At 49.4% G+C, this 20,000-nt stretch overlaps 1 protein-coding gene across 1 annotated transcript in view; it reads left to right on the forward strand.

Annotated features, from left to right (window-relative positions):
• The window catches only part of dchs2 (dachsous cadherin-related 2), a 29,372-nt gene extending 14,760 nt beyond the window's left edge, over window positions 1-14,612 (forward strand). The window contains exons 11-20 of the mRNA XM_060047727.1: window positions 1,912-2,046; window positions 5,074-5,283; window positions 5,773-6,645; window positions 6,747-6,860; window positions 7,416-7,627; window positions 8,302-8,453; window positions 8,761-8,891; window positions 9,277-9,572; window positions 9,839-9,980; window positions 10,807-14,612. Of these exons, the coding sequence (XP_059903710.1) occupies window positions 1,912-2,046; window positions 5,074-5,283; window positions 5,773-6,645; window positions 6,747-6,860; window positions 7,416-7,627; window positions 8,302-8,453; window positions 8,761-8,891; window positions 9,277-9,572; window positions 9,839-9,980; window positions 10,807-13,418 (4,877 nt within the window). The 3' untranslated portion in view covers window positions 13,419-14,612. The remainder of the gene's footprint in view (window positions 1-1,911; window positions 2,047-5,073; window positions 5,284-5,772; window positions 6,646-6,746; window positions 6,861-7,415; window positions 7,628-8,301; window positions 8,454-8,760; window positions 8,892-9,276; window positions 9,573-9,838; window positions 9,981-10,806) is intronic.
• Window positions 14,613-20,000: the final 5,388 nt, after the last annotated feature.

Genomic DNA, 20,000 nt, shown 5'->3' on the forward strand with positions numbered 1-20,000 from the left:
GCTCCAGGGTCTCTGACAGCCTGGACCGTGTTACTCACATCCAACAGTGGAAAGCAGTTGGTAATACATCTGCATTTTCCGTCACTGATCATCACGGTTTATTTGCGATAAGACAATAAGAAAGAAAGGTTGTCAAAACATTATTGTTCTGTAGAATATTAAATGACTTTGATGTTAATCCACATGATGTGTATATATGTGGTATATTTACACATATAAGTTTGATGGGCTTTTGTGCCTTTCTTTTTGACAAGCCGACCGATGGTCGTGTTTATCCAACTTGATTGTATGTTGTAGGTTCAAATGAAGTCATTGCAGATGAAAAGAAAAGTGGGGAATGTTTCATGTGATGAAACCAGGTTTCCTGCTAGCTTTGCATGTCAAGCTAACTGTAACCAGAAACATGTCGATTTTTGGATTCATGTTGCTTATTTTTTTTTCCCACAAAATTGATCTAAATCGAATCCCTAAAATGTACCCTTCACACCGTTATATATCTCCTCTTCCGAACTTTTCTTAAACACTAAAACGCATTTCACACCATCGTTCAAGAGAACAGCGGCGACCTGTCCACTGTAGCAGACTACCTCTCCTAGCTACTAAACCCGCCCCTGACGGACAGACAGGGGTGTAGCAGCTACGCTATAGCTACTACACCCCCAAGGACTTACCGGGGTCGGGTTGGTTGGGGGGTTGGATATTTCACCAAACATTTGTGTGGAGGTCCTGTGAAAGTGGGCTGATCTAAACCACATGTATGGTTCAGTGACAGCTGCTGGTTAATGGTTCACCTCACCGCCGTAGCGCCGCAACGTGCGCTGCCCCTGTGCCTGTGCGTCTGAGTGTGTGCGTGTGTGTGTGTGTGCGCGCGCGCGCGTGTGTGTGTGTGTGTGTGTGTGCTTGTGCGTGCCCGCGTAAACTAGCTCTACCTAAACACCCCTACCTCCCATGGGTAAATATACACACATTTCAAGACGCAAGGTTGGCTTGTTTTGAACCCCGACCACTGGATGGGTGGGTGGGTGGGTCGGCCGGGGCCGGGGGGCCGGGGGGCCGGGGGGCCGGGGGGCCGGGGGGCCGGGGGGCCGGGGGGCCGGGGGGGATCATATGGAAGCTCGGAGTCCTACGGTCACAGAAAAAGGAGCAGTGCGTTTTCTGAGTGAGGTGCATACAAAGTGGGGGTCAACCCGGGGGTAATGCTGTGAAAACAGGGACCAGATTGAGCTACAGGAGGGCTTATAAACGGGCCTGCAGCCCTGCAGCACAGGCCTCGGATAAATTACAGACTTTTCTTTCACCCTGACACGAGGTGAGAGATTATATCTGGATGATTTATTCTCCCGGTTCTGGTTTTAATCGGGCAATCAGATAAGGGCTTTGTAAGATTGACGAGGCCGTCAACATTGACTGACCTAATGAGGTGCAAAATGGCGACCCCGGAGTTTGGGTTTTTATTAATGCATGTTAAAGCTAACATTAAACGCAGTAAACGTCAGGGGAATTTAGTGTCGCTGACAGGATTGAGAAGGCGGCCCGGAGTGGGCGTCATGGAAACGCCTTGCCTCACTGTGGTAGAACGGGTGTAGACGTGACTGCTGCTAATCGCTTGGCCATTTGGTGGGGGACACTTTGAACAAAAGTGTCTCAGACTACCACCAAGTGCATGCTTTCAGGGCCCGGTCGGCCCCCAGTGGGAATGGAACCCCCAACCCCGGGAAGGGTTAATGTTATGCTCGATCAAACGTACGATTTGATAGTTTGTTTTACACACTCGCTGAAGAGAAACAAATACACAAATATCGAATTTTGGGATAAAGTGGACTTGTTTGTATGTTTGTCTTGCATTAAACTGACACTCCTTCAGCGAGTGTCAGTGTATTGATCAGCTCGACACAAACCACCCTCCTGCAGGAAAGAACGCAGAGGTGCAGTACAGTCTGCTCCCCGGCCCCGGCTACGACCTCTTCAGCGTCCACCCCCAGACGGGTCAGGTGACCACCACCACCCAGCTGGACAGAGAGCAGCAGCCGACGTTCACCCTCAGAGGTAGCCTCCTCCTTCTAACCCCCTCCCCCCCTCCCCCCATCCCCCATGCTTCATGAGCCAGGGTTAGCAGTAACACGCTACTTAAATAATATAGCCTAACTTTTTGCTTTTTTTTCTGTATAACAGCACTACTTTCTAAATGAATGAATAAAATGTTGGCTATTTATCTAAGATATAGCTGTTACTTGTGTTACAAAAGAAACAACCGAGTGACGCCCAGTAAGGTGTAACGCATGCAGTAACGGCGCAGGCTTCGGATCTCGCTGAAGGATGCAAACACGTACTGATTAAACCCAGTGCAATTTTAGCTCTCGAGCCACTAGAATATCTTACCGCTTACACCGTACAAACATTGTTGGACAAACTCAAAGACCGTAGCCGAATGTTAAATACGGTCCACCGCATCTTTCGACCGTTTCTGTCTTTCATTACATATTTCCATGTCGGAATGTTCTACAAAAGACCCAAAAGGGGGGAAAGAAAGTGATCCTGCTTCTTCTGTCCTTGGTTTTCCCCCCCACCCCACCCCCGCCCCTAGTCTCCCTCCCTCTCGCTCACTCCTTCCGCAAGTTTTTCCTCTCGTGAACATCAGTGAAATGTGTTCCTAAAAAGTTAGTTCCACCCTCTTGCTCTCTCTTTCGCCCAGCTGGAGTCGTAAAGTATTCAGGGCCCAACCTCTGTGCAAATGTAACACTGTTGACCAGATTGATTTATGTGGAGGAAACGCTACAGACGTTTTTAGGGGGAGGGCATAGCTATACGTCTAAACCTTCTGCAGTTCACCGGGCTATCTGCCCCCCCTTTGCTTTTTCCACGGTTTGTTTTCCCTCTCTGGGGCACGCCATTACAGTGAGAGTGTCCAGCAATATATTTCTAGAGATGAATTATTCTCAGATGTTTCGTCTAATGATGCTTACGGAGGTCGGTGTTGCGCAATGATCAACAGTAATTTGTACGCATGAATGTGATAGAGAGAAAGAGAGAGAGAGAGAGAGAGAGCGAGATTGAGCGAGAGAGAGAGAGCGAGAGAGAGAGAGAGAGAGAGAGAGAGAGAGAGAGAGAGAGAGAGATTAAAGTAACTGCTCTTAAGTCCACTGTGTTGATTTCCATTTGGTTGAGCATCAAATTTATCGCTGTTGCTTTTACTTTATTATTATTACATGCTTAACGTGTATGTGTTTCACGGAATAGTTGCTGAGCGCATAAAACATCACTTCACCTTGAGCCTCGAGTTCTGCTTTCCATGAGCCTATAAAATGGAGCACTTTGGCTGCTGTTGTTAATGCAGCATTTATTAGTCTTCCAAACACGGCACGACACACTTAGTTTTTCTTCCAAATAAAAACCTCCTCACTGAAATTGTAATTTAGAATGTAAATCATCTTGTAATATGGTGGCGTGCTGCTTCATGTTAAATTCTTGTGTGTCTTAGCCTCTGCTGTTGTGCTGTCTAATAATATTGTTCTCATATCTACAACCCCCACAACTTCTACACCTGGGACTCATGTATCAACTTGTTCCAATCAGTGTCTCTACTCACAAATCTTTTTGTCATTTGTTATCATTAATGTTAGGTATCACAATGTATTATCATACAACAAATTGGAAGATCTTGCAAAATACAACCAGTTGGAAATGCAGATGAAGTGTTTTTTTATGACTCTTCACATCATCTAACCTTCATCTCCTTCGCCGTGCTTCCTTCTCTTCTTCTCCTCTCTCTCCTCCTCCTACTCCTCCTTCACCTATCTCCGCATCATCTGCCCTCCTCCTCCTTTCTTCTCCTCCTCCTTCTTCTCCTCTCTTCTCCACCTCATCCTTCTCCTCTCTCCTCAATACCCTCTCTCCTCTCTCCTCATCATCATCTCTCTTCCTCCTCTCCTCTCTCCTCCTCCTCTCTCCTCATTATCCTCTCTCCCCCTTACCCTCCTCCTCCTCTCTCCTCCCCCCCTTCCCCTCCTCTCTCCCCCTCCTCTCTCCTCATTATCCTCCTCTCTCTCCTCCTCCTCTCTCCTCATTCTCCTCCTCCTCCTTTCTCTTCTCTCCTCCTTCCCCTCCTCTCTCCTCTCTCCTCCACCTCCTCCTCCTCTCTCCTCCTCCACCTCCTCTCTCCTCCTCATCTCTCCTCACTCCTCCTCTTTCCTCCCCCCTCTCTCCTCCTCCTCTCTCCTCCTCCTCCTCTCTCCTCCCTCCTCTCTCCTCCTCGTCTCTCCTCACTCCTCTCTCCTCCCTCCTCTCTCCTCCTCCTCCTCCTCCTCTCTCCTCACTCCTCCTCTCTCCTCCCTCCTCTCTCCTCCTCCTCTCTCCTCTCTCCTCCTCCTCTCTCCTCCCTCTTCTCTCCTCCTCCTCTCTCCTCCCTCCTCTCTCCTCCTCGTCTCTCCTCTCTCCTCCTCCTCTCTCCTCCTCCTCCTCCTCCTCCTCTCTCCTGTCTCCTCCTCTCTCCTCCTCCTCCTCCTCCTCTCTCCTCACTCCTCCTCTTTCCTCCCCCCTCTCTCCTCCTCCTCCTCTCTCCTCCCTCCTCTCTCCTCCTCGTCTCTCCTCACTCCTCCTCCTCCTCTCTCCTCGTCTCTCGTCTCTCCTCCTCCTCTCTGCTCTCTCCTCCCTCTTCTCTCCTCCCTCCTCTCTCCTCCTCGTCTCTCCTCTCTCCTCCTCCTCTCTCCTCCTCCTCCTCCTCTCTCCTCCTCCTCTCACCTCCTCCTCCTCCTCCTCCTCTCTCCTCCCTCCTCCGTCCTCCTCCTCCTCTCTCCTCCTCCTCCTCCTCTCTCCTCTCTCCTCCTCTCTCCTCTCTCCTCCTCCTCTCTCCTCCCTCCTCTCTCCTCTCTCCTCCTCTCTCCTCTCTCCTCCTCCTCTCTCCTCTCTCCTCCTCTCTCCTCCTCCTCCTCCTCCTCCTCCTCTCTCCTCCCTCCTCCGTCCTCCTCCTCCTCTCTCCTCTCTCCTCCTCCTCCTCCTCTCTCCTCCCTCCTCTCTCCTCTCTCCTCTCTCCTCCTCCTCCTCCTCCTCCTCCTCCTCCTCCTCCTCCCTCCACAGTCCTGGCCCGTGACGGTGGCTCTCCGGGCCTCTCCAGCACCACCACGGTGGAGTGCTCTGTGCTGGACGAGAACGACAACCCTCCCCGCTTCGTGCAGTCCTCCTTCCAAGTCAGCCTGCCCGAGAACCTGCCCCCTGGGGTGCTGTACATCGGCCAGGCCTCGGACCCCGACCTGGGGGAGAACAGCACCATCCACTACTCCATAGACGGTAAGGAACCCCCTCCCCAACCTTCAGAGTCCGACATACCTACCGGTGGGGTCGGTGGTGAGGATTCCACTCCCTTCCCAGATCCCTGGCAAGCGTCATCATCGATCACATATTTATATATGGTTAAACCTTTTTTTAAATATATTTTCATACCAAACTGAAAATGCTTTAGTGTTTAATAAGGGGAACACAACACGTCAGGAACAAGAAATACAATTCATTTGAAATAATAATGAGCCTCAATGAAATTCGACACACAACAACACATTTAATACGGAAAAATTGAACTATTCCATTTTTTAAACGAGTGCCAGATAGTGCCGTCAGTGTCCTCATGTCCTGTGTCCTCAGGTCCTGTGTCCTCATGTCCTGTGTCCTCATGTCCTGTGTCCTCATGTCCTGTGTCCTCAGGTCCTGTGTCCTCATGTCCTGTGTCCTCATGTCCTGTGTCCTCATGTCCTGTGTCCTCATGTCCTGTGTCCTCAGCAGGTGAAGGGTCCCGCGGCGGTCGCTTCACCGTGGACGCCCTCTCCGGCGCGGTGAGCTCCACGGAGGTCCTGGACCGCGAGGAGCAGGGCTCCTACACCCTGACCCTCCGGGCCACCGACGGCGGGCCGCAGCCCCTCAGCTCCACCGCCCAGCTCCACCTGCGCCTGCTGGACCAGAACGACAACGGCCCCTCCTTCTCCAGGGACCACTACCACGCGGCCGTCGCCGAGGGTCTCCCTGCCGGCACGGCCGTCCTGGAGCTCAGGGCCACGGACCCGGACCAGGGCCCCAACGGGGAGGTGAGCTACAGCCTGGAGGAGGACGGCGGCAGCCGGGGGGCCTTCGCCGTGGACGGGGCCACGGGGCTGATCCGCACCACCCGGCCCCTGGACCGCGAGAGCCGGGCCCAGTACACCCTCCGGGCCCTGGCCACCGACAGGTGCGCGGTGGGGCCCCAGAGCGCGGAGGTGACGGTGACCGTGGAGGTGGAGGACGTCAACGACAACGCGCCGGCGTGCCCCCGGGACCCCGTCAGCGCCTGGGTCGCCGCCACCAGGACCTGGCGCCCCGACCAGGTCCTGGCCACCGTGAGGGCCACGGATCTGGACCAGGGGGAGAACGGGACGGTGCGGTACGCCTGGTCGGAGGGGGACGGGCTGTTCGCGCTGAACGAGGCGTCGGGAGAGATCCGGCTGAGGCGGCCCCTGAGGGCCGGGTTCCCCGGGAGGAGGATGCACGTGCTGGCGGCGGACCGGGGAGAGCCGGAGCTCACCTCCACCTGCCTGGTGTTCGTCCATCTGAGGGGGGGCCTGGACGGACTGCTGTTTACCAAGAAGGTCTACAACGCCACCGTCATCGAGAACAGCCGAGCTGGTAGGATTGTATTTTTCTCGCGTGTTTTAATCACCTTCAGTGATTGTTCTTTGGGGGTTAATTGATCGGATGTTTAAATTAATGTTTCCCTCTCTTTAAAGGAACCTTTGTTGCTAAAATCGAGGCTGTTGACCAGGCAAACAGTGGGCTCAGGATTGGATACAGCATTTTCAGTGGCAATGAGCGTGAAGTCTTCGCCATAAACGGAAACACAGGTAACATATTTTAAACCCTACATCGTTATGCTCTCTTAACAAGTAAAAATTAGTGTGCTAAAATAACACTTAAATGATTCAAGGTTAGTGCTAGCTAGGCATTGTTAGCATGTTAGATGAACTAGTAGGAAGTCAAGGCTTTGTTGTGTTTACTTTCTTGTTTGAATTGGATGGAGTACTGAACATGCCTCTTTTACCTTCCTCTTTTACTTCCTTTATATCCAGCTAAAAAAAACATTCATGCAATCTCTTTTGAACTTTTACATTTGTTTGTTTATCAAACAATTGAGCTCTATAAATCTATATCTCTGTTGTTTCTCCATTGTCTGTATTTTGACTGGAATGGGATCAAAACAGTTGATTCTCGCCCGCCCTGACGGTCAAAGCCTGGTTTTGTTTGTTCTGCAGTTCTCCGTTTTGTTTTTGCTACATTTCATCCGTAACATAACCCCCCAAATCTCCCATAGATCATGCACACACTGCGACGCTAAATAGTTGTGGTCGTGAAAATGGGGTTGACAGCCAATCTTGGAACCTTTTTTCTTCCTCCACCAGGTGAGATCACAGTGCAGAAGCCCCGAGGTCTGGACTTCGAGGAGGGCCGCCTAACCCAGCTGGTGGTGCTGGCGGACAGCGGGATGGAGACGGCCCACAGCCGGGTGGCCATCACCCTCAAGGACGTCAACGACAACGCCCCGTTGTTTGACTACGCCTACTACCGGACCGCCGTGTGGGAGGGGCAGGTGCACAACACCTACATCATGCAGGTACTAGCCTCAAGAGACAAAGGTGTTGGTCGGCTTAGCTCAGGAGCGGGCTCAATTGTAACCGGAAGGTTGCCAGTTCGATCCCCTGTTCCTACTAGCTGTTTGTCGAGGTGTCCCTGAGCGAGACACCTAACCCTCACTGCTCCTGACGAGCTGGCTGTGTCGCCTTGCATTGTTGGCTCCGCCGTCGGTGTGTGAATTTATGCAAGAACTGTTGTGATGCGCTTTGGATAAGATTGTTTGCTAAATGCCCTAAAATGTGAAATGTAAATGTAAGATACCACAGGGAATGCTCTGTTTACCCTCATAACTCAAGTGTCTCCCAGGCCCAAAGTCTTGAGTTATAGCCAAATGGAATGGCAGTTTATTGTGAGTTCAAGGCCATGGGCTACATTGGCAAAATGTGAGTTGGGGTTAGAGCTTTTTAACCAATTTGGCCAAGCGTCCACACTAACCAAGATTTTTCCAACAACATGGATGAATCTGAAAATGCGTTGTGATGTGATCCAGACGCTGGTCACCGGCCAGAGACGTCTGGGCATGCACATGAGAGAAGGCAGAAATGCTGGTTTAGTGGATAAAGAGTGATGACAGTGAAAAATGCTATTAAGCGGTCGCAGTTTGAACACGTCCTGAAACGATCTCTCTTGGCTTGCTCCTTTGTTCTCCCGCAGGTGTTTGCGTCGGATGCTGACAGCGGTATGAACGGTCTGATCGAGTACTCAATTGTGTCTGGGAACCAGAACAATGCGTTCGTATTGGACCCTGCGCGTGGCATATTGGCTACAAACGTCTTACTGGACCGGGAGATAACACCTTTGTACAGGTAAGATTCAACCCGTATCTAATACCAGCAGGGGCAGGATAGTGTAGTGGCTAGGGTGATGACTCCCAGACGAAAAGTCCCGGGTTCGATTCCCCATGGTCCGCAGCCTAACCGAGCCTGTACCCGCTCCATCTGAACTTGTATCTGAATTCACTGTAGCTTCACCTTTGGATTAAACAACCCTGAATTAAAAAAAATAGCCAAAACATTTGAATACACTATTTGTATTTTGCCACATTTTGAGTCATGGTGATCTTTGCGTCTCCTGGCCTTATGAATGAACTCAACACACGTCTCCCTGCTGCAGGCTGGTGGTTCAGGCTACAGACAGGGGGAGCCCTGCCCTCAGCGGCACCACCATCATCAGGGTCCAGGTGGTGGATGTCAACGACAACAGCCCCGCCATCCCGCCCATGACGCCGGTCGTGGTTGCTGAGAGTAAGACCATAAGTCATAATTCATATCACTAGTGCCATGAAGTAAACAATCCAACAAGGAGGAAATCCTACTGGCTTTGTGTTTTGATTCTTTTAGCTGCTTCACTCTGTGTTATTTATAGATACGTTTTTTGTTGTTTTCTTTCATGTGTCTTTTTTGTGGTTGCTTGTGGTTGCTGTAAGTCACTTTGGACAAAAGCACCTGCTTAATGACTTACCCAAAATATGTCCAGTTGGCTCATTGCCCATAAAACACAGTTCTTCTGTTCAAACTGACATTCTCAATTATTATCCAACACCGATCCAACTCACGTGTCACGATCTCGTAGCGAACGATATCCAACCCGGATCTAAACCACATTGTGACCCTATGGTGTCTGCTCCAGATTTGCCCGTGGGCTACGTGGTTACCCAGGTGACGGCCAATGACGTGGACCTGGGCTCCACCATCAGCTACAGCCTCCTGGACCACGGCGACTCCGACTCCGCCTCCGGCTGCTTCGCCATCGACCGCTACAGCGGCGTGATCACGCTCGCCCGGGCCCTGGACTACGAGGAGCGCACGGAGCACGTCCTGGGGGTCAGGGCCTCGGACGCCGTGCACCAGGCCACGGGGGAGGTGCTGGTCACGGTGCTGGACGCCAACGACAACGCTCCCGTCTTTGAGCGGGTGTCCTATCAGGTATGGTTGTGATCGAACAACACTGAACCCCCCCCCGCGTGAGTTGTGTGAGTGTTTTTCATTGCATGATCAAAAACAAAACCATTGTGTTAACATGTTGGCTCCGATATGTTGATGGGTCGCTCAGTGCCTTGGTATGAGCGCTTTGGTCTCACAGTCCGAAGGTTGTGGGTTTGAGTCCAGTTTTGGGTGATCGCCATGGTGGGCTGCTGAAACAGTTGATTATGAAATGCTACGAGATGCTTGATGTTTGATATCTCAACCAGGTGGAGGCGTCGGAAGAAGCGCCGGCCAACACCCTCATCGCAACACTTTCAGCGACCGACTTGGACTCTGGGGTCAACGGGAAGGTCTCCTACAGGTTGCTGAACCCACCTCCGCTGAGTTTCAACATCCATCCAGACAACGGTAAGATCACTGCACTCCCAGTCCAGCCGGTTCCCCCAGCAGTCTGACGGACTCTTAAGTGCTCCATTCTTCCTGGTACCCGTCACGCAGGGCCTGAAGAGAGTTTGTGGTCTCTCTCGCGCTTTCAACAAATGCGCTGACAGCCCCCAACGTGTTTGTTTTAAAAAAGAGCCAAAAGAAACACAATGGTACATTTACATAAAACAAAGCGCGCTTCATTGGTCTGCATCGTCCCGGTGCACGTTACAAAATGTCTCATAACTGGATTACTTTAGCCTGGTATTGAGTGCCTGTCTGGTAGGTTTCTTCTTATATTCCTCTTATATTCTCCTCCAATTAAATCCATTTCCTTGGCACAGCAGACACCAGCTCGTGCCACGGAAAGGGTGCTTGCCAGTAGAGAGGTTTTTTTTCTCGTTTGAGAGGCTCTGCACACAATTTGTAAGCACAAGCAGGGTGTAATTTTGCCAATTGCACAATTTCTACATTGTTCGTATCCTAACAGACCCAGGGAGCGGAATAATGCTATAATAAGAGAGGTATGAAGATCTTTATTGAAGCAAACAAACAAAAACACAACAATGTCTGTCTCCAGTTATAGGAATTCTCTCGCTTGAACCCTTTAAAAAAAATAGGCAACAATATAGGGTTAGTAATATATTTTATTACTAAGTGAAAATGGGTACTCTTTTGAGATGTTTTACAAAATGTTTTTTTAATTACCATCTGCTTTCAACATTGTTGAAGCGTATTTTGCATCAAACAATTATTTTCGGAATGAGTGCATTTAAATATCCGTATGATAAAAATGAACCATCTTTTACAGGATCTGTGTTCACGACCGAAAGCCTGAGGGACATCCCCCACAGCAGCCCGATCCAGCTCCTGGTGGAGGCACGTGACGGAGGCGACCCTGCGCGCTCCACCATCACCTCTGTAGACGTGGTGGTGCTGGACGCCAACGACCACGCACCGGCCTTCCATCAGGACACCTACACCGTCAGCGTACCCGAGGACACCTCTCCGGGCACCACCCTACTCACCCTGTCCGCAGAGGACGCAGACTGGGCGCCGGACAACACCCACTTGGGTTTTGCCATCGTCAAGGGCAACGAGGAGAGGAGGTTCTTCCTGGAGGTCAACGTGCTTCTGTCGGGGGTCCGGCCAGACGCCGTCGGGAGACTCGTTTTGTGCGGCCCTTTGGATCGCGAGACCCAGGGGAGCTACACACTGACCATCAGGGCTACCGACCGCGGCGCGCCGCCGCTCAACGGCTCCACCGTCGTCATGGTAACGGTGACGGATGTCAACGACAACGCCCCCATGTTCGTGAACACAGAGTACCATTCCCAAGTCAGTGAGGACAGCTTGGCAGGTACCAGTCTGGTACAGATCAGCGCTCATGACCCTGACATGGGCGTCAATGGACTGGTGCACTATGAGATCATCTCAGGGAACGGCAAGGGTCACCTCGGGCTGGATCCTAACTCTGGCGTGATATCGGTCAACGGCTCCCTCGATTACGAGGAAGAGAGTAAATATACACTGACTGTCCGGGCGTCCGATGGGGGCATATCTGAAGACCGCAAAGTGGCGTTTGCGGTGGTTTTCGTCACCGTGTTGGATGAGAACGACAACACCCCCTACTTCATGTTCGCCACGGTTAACTGCTCCGTGTCCGAGAACCTTCCGGCCTTCAGCCCCGTCTGCTCCGTGTTCGCCATCGACCACGACTCGGGAGCCTACGGCCGGCTCACCTACTCCGTCCTGTCCGCCTGCTTCACCGACTACGGCAGCGGCAGCCCCGAGAGGAAGGAGGCCTTCGCCGTCGACTCGCTCACGGGGGACATCAGCACCCGCCAGACGTTTGACTACGAGCTGGAGAGGGAGTTCTGCCTGTTGGTGGAGGCCAGGGACAAAGGGGCCAAGGCGGCCACGCTCAGGGTCGTGGTGGCCGTCCAGGGGGTGGACGAGTTCAGCCCCGTCTTCACCCAGCGCCAATACAACTTCCGGCTCCCGGAGGACGCCAAGCCCGGGCTGACGGTGGGCCAGGTGAGGGCCATGGACAGCGACGGCGGAGTGGACGGCACGGTGGAGTACTCCTTCGCCGACCCGTTGGCGTCCTTCTCCGTCGACAGAACGCTCGGCAGCGTCTTCATGTCGGGCCCCGTCTATCGCCAGAGGGCCGGTCTGTCCGTTGAAGACACGGTGCAGGTGATCGTCACGGCGAGGAGCCCCAGGCAGGACTCCAAGAGCGCCACGTGTCTGGTGTCCATCAACATCTCCAACTCGGCCGTGGCTCTGGTCGGCGTGCCTTTCGACGTCCGCACGGCCGGCCTGACCGTCTCTATCCTCGCCCTCCTGCTGCTTCTCTTCATTGTCGTGGGCTTGTTGCTTAGGTACAAGATGCGACAAGCCGTGGTCAAAAAGGCTGCTGCCGTCGCGGCTGACCTCCACAACGACACCGGTTCGTTCGATCTACCGAGTGATAGTCCACAGAACGCCGTTAGTTTGCAGGAGTTATTAAGGGCCGACTGTGCATCGCGGGAAATGGATATTTCCAACCCGTGCAGACATTCAGACTCCAGCGGCCGCGGTTCAGCCGAAGGAGAGACGGCAGAAGACCAGGAGATTCAGTGGATCAACACGTTCTATTGCCGTAAAAGTCCCTTATCCCTACGCAGCAAAGGGGAGTTGCACAACCCCGATGATGATACCATCGAGGATTGCATCTCCTGCTATTCGATTGAGGCAGCTCCGGAGCACTTAGCCTGCGCTAGCGCGGGTCCGTCTACGGCGCTGGCCAGCGCAGAGAGCCTCCACAACTTTAAGGAGGAGGGAGGGGGCGAGGGGCTGCTCCGGACTGCCAGCAGGGTCAGGGATCTGGACCAAAGCATGAGGGTCAGAGGTCACATTGCTCTGCCCGAGCCCCGTGCTCCCCCCGGCTCACTGTCGTCTCTAGTGTGTCCAGAGGACCAGCAGCACAGCAGCTACGACTGGGACTACCTCATCGACTGGGAGCCCCGCTTCCAGACCCTGGCCTCCGTCTTCACCGACATTGCCCTGCTGCGCGACGAGGACCTCCGGGGCGGCGTGGAGGACACGGCGGCGATGGATGCGGGCTGCCTCATGTACCCGCCGCCGCTGATCACAGGCGTGGCTCAGCCCGGGATCAGGAACGTTCCCCCGCGGATGCCAGGGCGCGTCCCGTCCCTGAGCCGGAGGCCCTCCTACCCTAAGTACGCCTACGCGCCCCTGGCGAGGAACACGGGACTCACGCCGTGCGCCATGATCCCCAGCTTCTCTCCGTCGCTGTCCCTGCTCACGGGGAGGACCCCCAACGCCTCCCCGGTGGTCTCGGAGGCCATGGTGGGGGGCATCAGGCTGCACTCGGGGCCCCACACCGCCAGCCTACTGGAGTCAGAGATACAGGTGTGATGAACTGGTGTTTGTTGCTGAACTGATTTTCTATTTTCAACATTTTTAGATAATTAGCCTGGGATTCGTTAATTATTTAACATTTGAATTACAGTCCTAACGTTTGATCCCTGTGATCACCTCAGTGCTTTATCGTGTTAAACTGCCAGACATGTTGTTTTGCTTTTGTTTATAGCCCCACACCATAGCCACTCGAGTTCATCTCCAGAGTGTCAAAGATTCAAAGTGGTTACTGTTCCGGTTGTTGTTGGGACAAATATAAGTTGTTTGATGACTTAAATAGAGGCGATTTACCGCAAACACAACTTGCTTTGATAATAAAACTAATTTGGGGGAAAAACCTGCACGCCATCATGTATTAGTATCCTATTATGTAAAAGCCCTAACCAGGAACAGATGTTTGAATACGCAATTAAATATGAACGTAATGTTGTAAACATGTTGGTATCTGCAGAAAATGAAACACTTCTTTTTGCGTTCAAAAAGGAGAAATGTTCCCGAGTCGGTTTGAGTCTAAATAGGGACAGAAAAGCAGTTTGTGTGTGTGGCAAATCCTGTTTTAGAAAACTGCCTGCAGTATGGATTAAGACCTTTTTACCTTCGGCTCCCTCCCATAGTTTGTTAGGAGTTACTATTACAAGCACGGTGCACCAGACAACTACTTCATCACTCACTTTCAACACATATGTTTAGGTTGCAATGTTGTGAGGACGAGCACCCAGCCTGCAGCTAGACAGGCGAGTCATTATGTCCTTGACCCCGTTCTATCAAGACCGATTTGTGAACTCAGTGACAATTTCCAGGGACATTTAAAGGGAGACGGCCATGTTTTTTGGTTTATACATAAGTGCCACAATTTCCGTTTGCAGAGAGTCTGGGTTTTGTACCCTAACAAAGTTTCTGATGAGCGTTGTGATTTTCTGGTGTGGGGATTTTGGAACAGTTCCTTCTAATGAAAACAGACTTGACCATTGGGACTTTTAAAAAAGGTAATCTTGTTATATAATGCATATGCACTGATTGATCTGGTCTGAAAGAAAGGTTTTCTAGGGAATTGTAAATCTCAGGTTCGGTATTCAAATGTGTTCATAAATTAGTTAAACATGTATTGTAGATGTGTGAATATTTGTGAAATACATTTTTTCACAGATTCGATTTTTGTTGTGAAATAAAATGTAAATCTTGGAATAAAGAGTCTTGGCTTTTAGTATTTTTGGTAGTGGCTCAAACATCCAACATTGGATATGGGGAAAAGGGGCCAGGCGTTCTTAATTCAATTGATTTCCACTTGATAGATGCTCTATTAGGACATTACCAATGTGCTTCCAATTGAATTCCACGGTTGTTAAGAAACTAAAAGTTCCACCCTTTAACAATCTTGATAAGAGGGATTCTTTGTTCCATCGTGCATTCTTTCCCAAACCCATAATCCCACATGCCCACACTGTTTCCTAAAACACAGAGTTCAAGCCTGCGCTCACCCAACGGTTTGAATCGATGTATAATACGTTCCATATAAAGATCGCTGTAATCTTCATCAGCCCAATAGCACTCAATAAAATGGAAAACTAAAAAAGCTTTAACTAACTGGACGCTTTTCAAATGGATCTAAAAACCATTTTCTTTAAATCTAGATTAATGGTACATTCAACTCAATCACACTCAATAACCGTTTTTTTCTCGTTTTTCTTTAACGGGGGTCTTTCTTAAAGGTTTATTAGTGGGTTGCTCGGGGCAGTGTTGACGTAGGCATGGCGTATAGGCCTTCTACTGAAGTTGAATGTTAACTGCCTGCTCTGAAGCAAGAGCCGTTCTGGTTGGGTAATGGCCGGGCTCTGTCTGACATCAGAGCGTACGGGCAGTGATTGATGGACCGTTTGAACTGGGAGCAACAGCTACTCATCTGAAGACCCTACTTCATCTATCACACAGCACACGGCTGTCTGTAGCCGGCTCAGTAGTAGGCCCCCGTATGCTCATGTTACTCCATATTCAAATGGTTACATGAGTCAAACCAGATTTGAGATCACAGGCAGTACCGTGAGGGCTTTTTTTTTTAATAATGTAAACTCAAGCCCGATTGGGGCCCCGGTAAACGAAGTTAGTCGGTCAGTTGGTCATTCAGTCAGATAGACGGTTAGCTCATCTGTTGGGTGGATGGTTAAGTAGTCAGACAATTTTGTAGAGCAACCGACTCCTCAGGTCATCTGTCTTGGTAAGTGAGTTAATTAGTAATGGTGATTCGTCATGGCAACCACCTGGACGCATGCTTGTTCAGAGAGCGATGTCTCCTGGGAGCCTACTGGTATTAAGAGTCACAGGCCCGTTGTATAGCTGAGTCTCTTAACAGATGTACGAGAGATGACAGACAGCCTCAGCTCAGAGCCGCAGCCCACGGCCTGCACATGAACCGCACGCTGTCACACAGAGACGCATTTATGCATCGACCAGGTCCCCGAGATCTAACGGAGCTGCATCCAGCTGGTGAACTGCAGAGCCACGGTGACAGGGCGGACATCTTGCTAACAGCGGCGAGGGATGATGCGGTGGAACCTGTGTCTTATAACGTATATTGCTCCCCACTTCACAGTGGGTAGAACTGTGGCTGGGTACGAACAGCAAATAACCAATTGATTTATTTTCTCAGATTCAATTCTATGGAATTGCAAAAAGAAAAGAAAGAAAAGTTTTCACTATTTATATGACTGTTGACAGAACATCATATAAAAACGTCCCTGCTGCAGATGCAAGTTTAGATAAGGAATGCTATTGGAATGAGAGGGGAAATCACAGGCATGGCCAAAGCAAAGCAATGAAACACTGATTAACATGCGTGCTGCCGTCTCTTACTGGAATCATGAATACTAATCTTTCTGAGCCCGCAACCTGTCAGTTTTACTCAAGGATGAGATAAAAATAAACAATGTCTTCCAAATGTATGGTTGCTTGGGGGGTCAGAGAAGCCCTGGTGCCTGACTGTGCACCAGGCCTCGTGTAGTTCTCCTCATATCTATTTCGACAGGACGGCCTGAAAACTCTCAATTCAACCCAGATGCACTATCATCTTGGCCCCCATTTCATACCCATCTTTTGGGGGGCTTTTCTTGGCCCCAGAAGGAGTTCTTCATTGTGGTTAACGGGCCCGTGGTTGTGAAGGCCTAGGGAGAGGAGACCTGCATGTGAGTTGGGATTTATCTGGGAGCGGAGAGCTACAGTCTTTAAAAACGACCTTGTTTGTATCCAAGTATCATTTTTTACCTAAATATAATATGTTTTACAAGTGGATTCTATACGTATACCCAACAATTATATATTTAAGTTGATATATTTAATTTAGCAATCTAGTCATGAGATACATTAGGAAATGCTTAACCAAAGACTTTAAAAGCAAGCAGATGGCTTTCAAGAGTTTTCTATGCATTTTCCAGTTGGACCAAATCCAAATGGCAAATGTTTTTTTTTCAAAGGTAGTATTAAGATGACATGCAGATATTTTGGAATGTTCTCATGGTTTTCTGTTAGTTACATAACATTGTCCCTTAAATGCTAATTTTATTTTCAGCATATAGATGTCACTTTATAAGCATTGTGGAATGTTTAAACAAATTCAATGTAATTGCATTAGCCAGCCTGGGGTTTATTATGGTGTCAGCAGTATACAACAGTGGATTGTTAAACGTTCTGTGATTGACCCTCCATATGTTTAAAAAGTGTTTGGAGCTCTAACACTCATGTCAGGAATCCCACTTGCCCCACACAAAAAATACAGACATTGCTGAGTGGTTGGCGCTGTTAAACCTAAAAAAAAAACGGCCTGAAGTTAATAATCTATGATATGTGTCTCTCTCGCCTCTGACAGAGCATGGACCTGCTCATGTTACCAAACTAAACTAAAAAGCTTTTGGTGTTGAAATAATAACTTACATTAGGCTACATTAATCACCTTACACTGTTTGAGAAATGACACCCTATATGGTCATATTTATATGGGCACATAAAGCTTCGGTACAAAACTCATTCAGAGTGTTAAATAGCAAAGGAGAGCATACCGATTCTGTTCAGCGTCTATCAACGTATTCGACTTTTGAGAAATGGACGTCTGTGCTGCCATAAATCACCACAAGACCATTTATTTCGCCCCTGACAGCCAGTAAACATTGAACTATTTTTTTCCACTGAAAAGTGTTGCCAAAACACTGTTGCACTAATGGCATGACACTTTGCTGGATTTATTAAGTGAAACCAATCTGGAGAATGTTTGTCTTCTCTACTTTTCACTTAATTCACTTTATCTGTTTTTTTTTTGAGAAGGCTGTGCAGCAGAAATTGAGCTGTGTTAAACAGAGAAATGAAGTGACGGAAAGTCTCAAATGGATGCATTTGAATCTCAAATGGATGCAGTTGAGCACAATGCTGTTTAGTTTAAACAGTCTTGAAGAATGATATACATTTGAAATATATTTCACATTGGACCACTTTCATCATGTTCTCTTTTTTTCAATCACTTTCATATATCGTTCCCGAATTTAGAGGAAAAAAAAATAAAACCCACATAATTTGATCAACGTTTGAAAAGAAGAAAAAAAACTAGCGTTATGTCTGCGCTTATCAAAACCATGTGGAACATCTTTTTTATACATTTCAGATGTTTGATAAATGGGTTGGACAACGTATGCCAGAGAGCACAGCAGGGCCTGTTTCGGATGGCTATCAGCGCATGGGTTTAAAGGAGCAGCAGCCATGGTAGCATTTAGCATGAAAGAGGGCTATTTTGTGGTTTATTATTTCCATTTCCTAAAGAGAGGGAGGGAGTTATTGAAGAATGATAGTGGTTTTTTTCAGCACAGTATGGTTAGATATTCAGGGGAAAATAATAGTTTGGTTTGAGAAACATAGCTGCCGCGTTTGTTGTTGTTGCTTACATTGTCAACAGCAGAGTTGTGCTTACTTAAAGGTTGGGTATGGGATTTGCGAAACGCCAGCAGATTTTAAAAATACACAACTCAAATGGTCCTACCCCCTCTCCTTCAACGCTGACTCTGACTCCACCCATTCCAAGTAGGCCTACATGGACGCGCAATCATGCACGAGCGAACACAGATGAGCCGTTAGCAAGTTAGCTAGCTCCAGTAGCTACCGCAGGATAACAACAAACAGAAGCTTGTTCTGGGTCACGAGCTTTGAGTACGTGGCGGCACGAAGGGGTCGCGCGAGGAGCGGGGGAGGGGGGGGAGGGGGGGGAGGGGGGGGAGGGGGAGTGCAGTACGACCGTTTGATTGACGTACTTACTGTCCAATGCCACTCGGTGGGTCTGGAAATCATTGGCTGGAGTTTTTCGAGCCATGCCCGTTCCACAGATGATTGACTTGTTTAATTTCCATGTCAGTACTTCTAACTCAGTGGCTGTAAGTGGGTTATGATAAGGATTTCAAGTAATTTTGCAAAAATGGCCAAAAGAGAGAATTCCATACCCAACCTTTAAGTTAGTTGAAATTAGGCAAAACCTTTTTGCACATACTCTCGCCAAGCTAAAGAGAGTCATAACATGGTTTATACAGTGTACACTTTATTTCGTCATGAAACACTGTATTTCTATACATTTCCTGTATAAAGGACGATACTGGTTCTTGTTGTATACATTGGTTCTTCCTGTATATAATTGTTCTTGTTGTACGGTATATTCTGATTCTTGCTGTATAGGTGTTCAGTGGTTCTGGTTACACTGTTTTCCTTCCGTAAATACAGCAGAGTTCTGCTATGTATATACTGGTTATGTATATATACATACACACAGGTTGTTTCAATAGGAAGATAAGGTCCAGACCCCAGCCTCCATCCAGGCAGTCAGTGGGGTGGAGGGGGATGTTTTGTTGGGAAGAGGGCAGGCGAGGGAGGGTCAAACGGGGCTTTGGCAGTATGACGGGGCCCCAAGCATCACATTTGGGTCTAATCAGCCTGGTGATGTTTTTGGCCATAATATACAAAACAGATGGACCAGTGATTGGCTGGCTACATCTCCACAAAAACTTGTTGTGCAGTATAGCCAAACCAAAGAAATGCACAAAACACTTTGTTTTGATTCATTTGAAATATGAATTTGCTGCTCCCTTTGTAGTTGTACTGAATTGTTTGTCCGTTCTGGGATAGTGTGTACTGGAAACACAGGGCAAATACGTATAAACAATGACGGAAGTTTAATACTTTTATATAATACGTAATAAGACGAAACAATTTCTGCATTATTATTATACAGCATTCTGCTTCCGTCAAAGTGAGGTGCGTGCCTCTGAAAGTGTAGCTTTGACGTTATCACGCTCTGCATCTCAGCGGTGGTATAACAAGCCTTGTTTACCGTCTGACTGCAGCATGTGTGGGCCGGAGTCGAAGCTAACACCACTAGCCACTCGCCAACAGCACTAGCCACTCGCTAGTTTGTGTGTGTCTGACCCCCCCTCCCCCTAACCCCCTCTTCACTGACCTCTTGACCTCTGTCGTAAGACTAGAGGGGGGACGGGGCTGACCTGTGGAGGTGGTGGAGGTTGGGGTGGTGGCTAGCCAAAACCACAAGGTGAGATCACCAGG

Source organism: Gadus macrocephalus, chromosome 3, assembly GCF_031168955.1.
Source record: "Gadus macrocephalus chromosome 3, ASM3116895v1".
In the NCBI taxonomy this organism is placed as follows: Eukaryota; Metazoa; Chordata; class Actinopteri; order Gadiformes; family Gadidae; genus Gadus; species Gadus macrocephalus.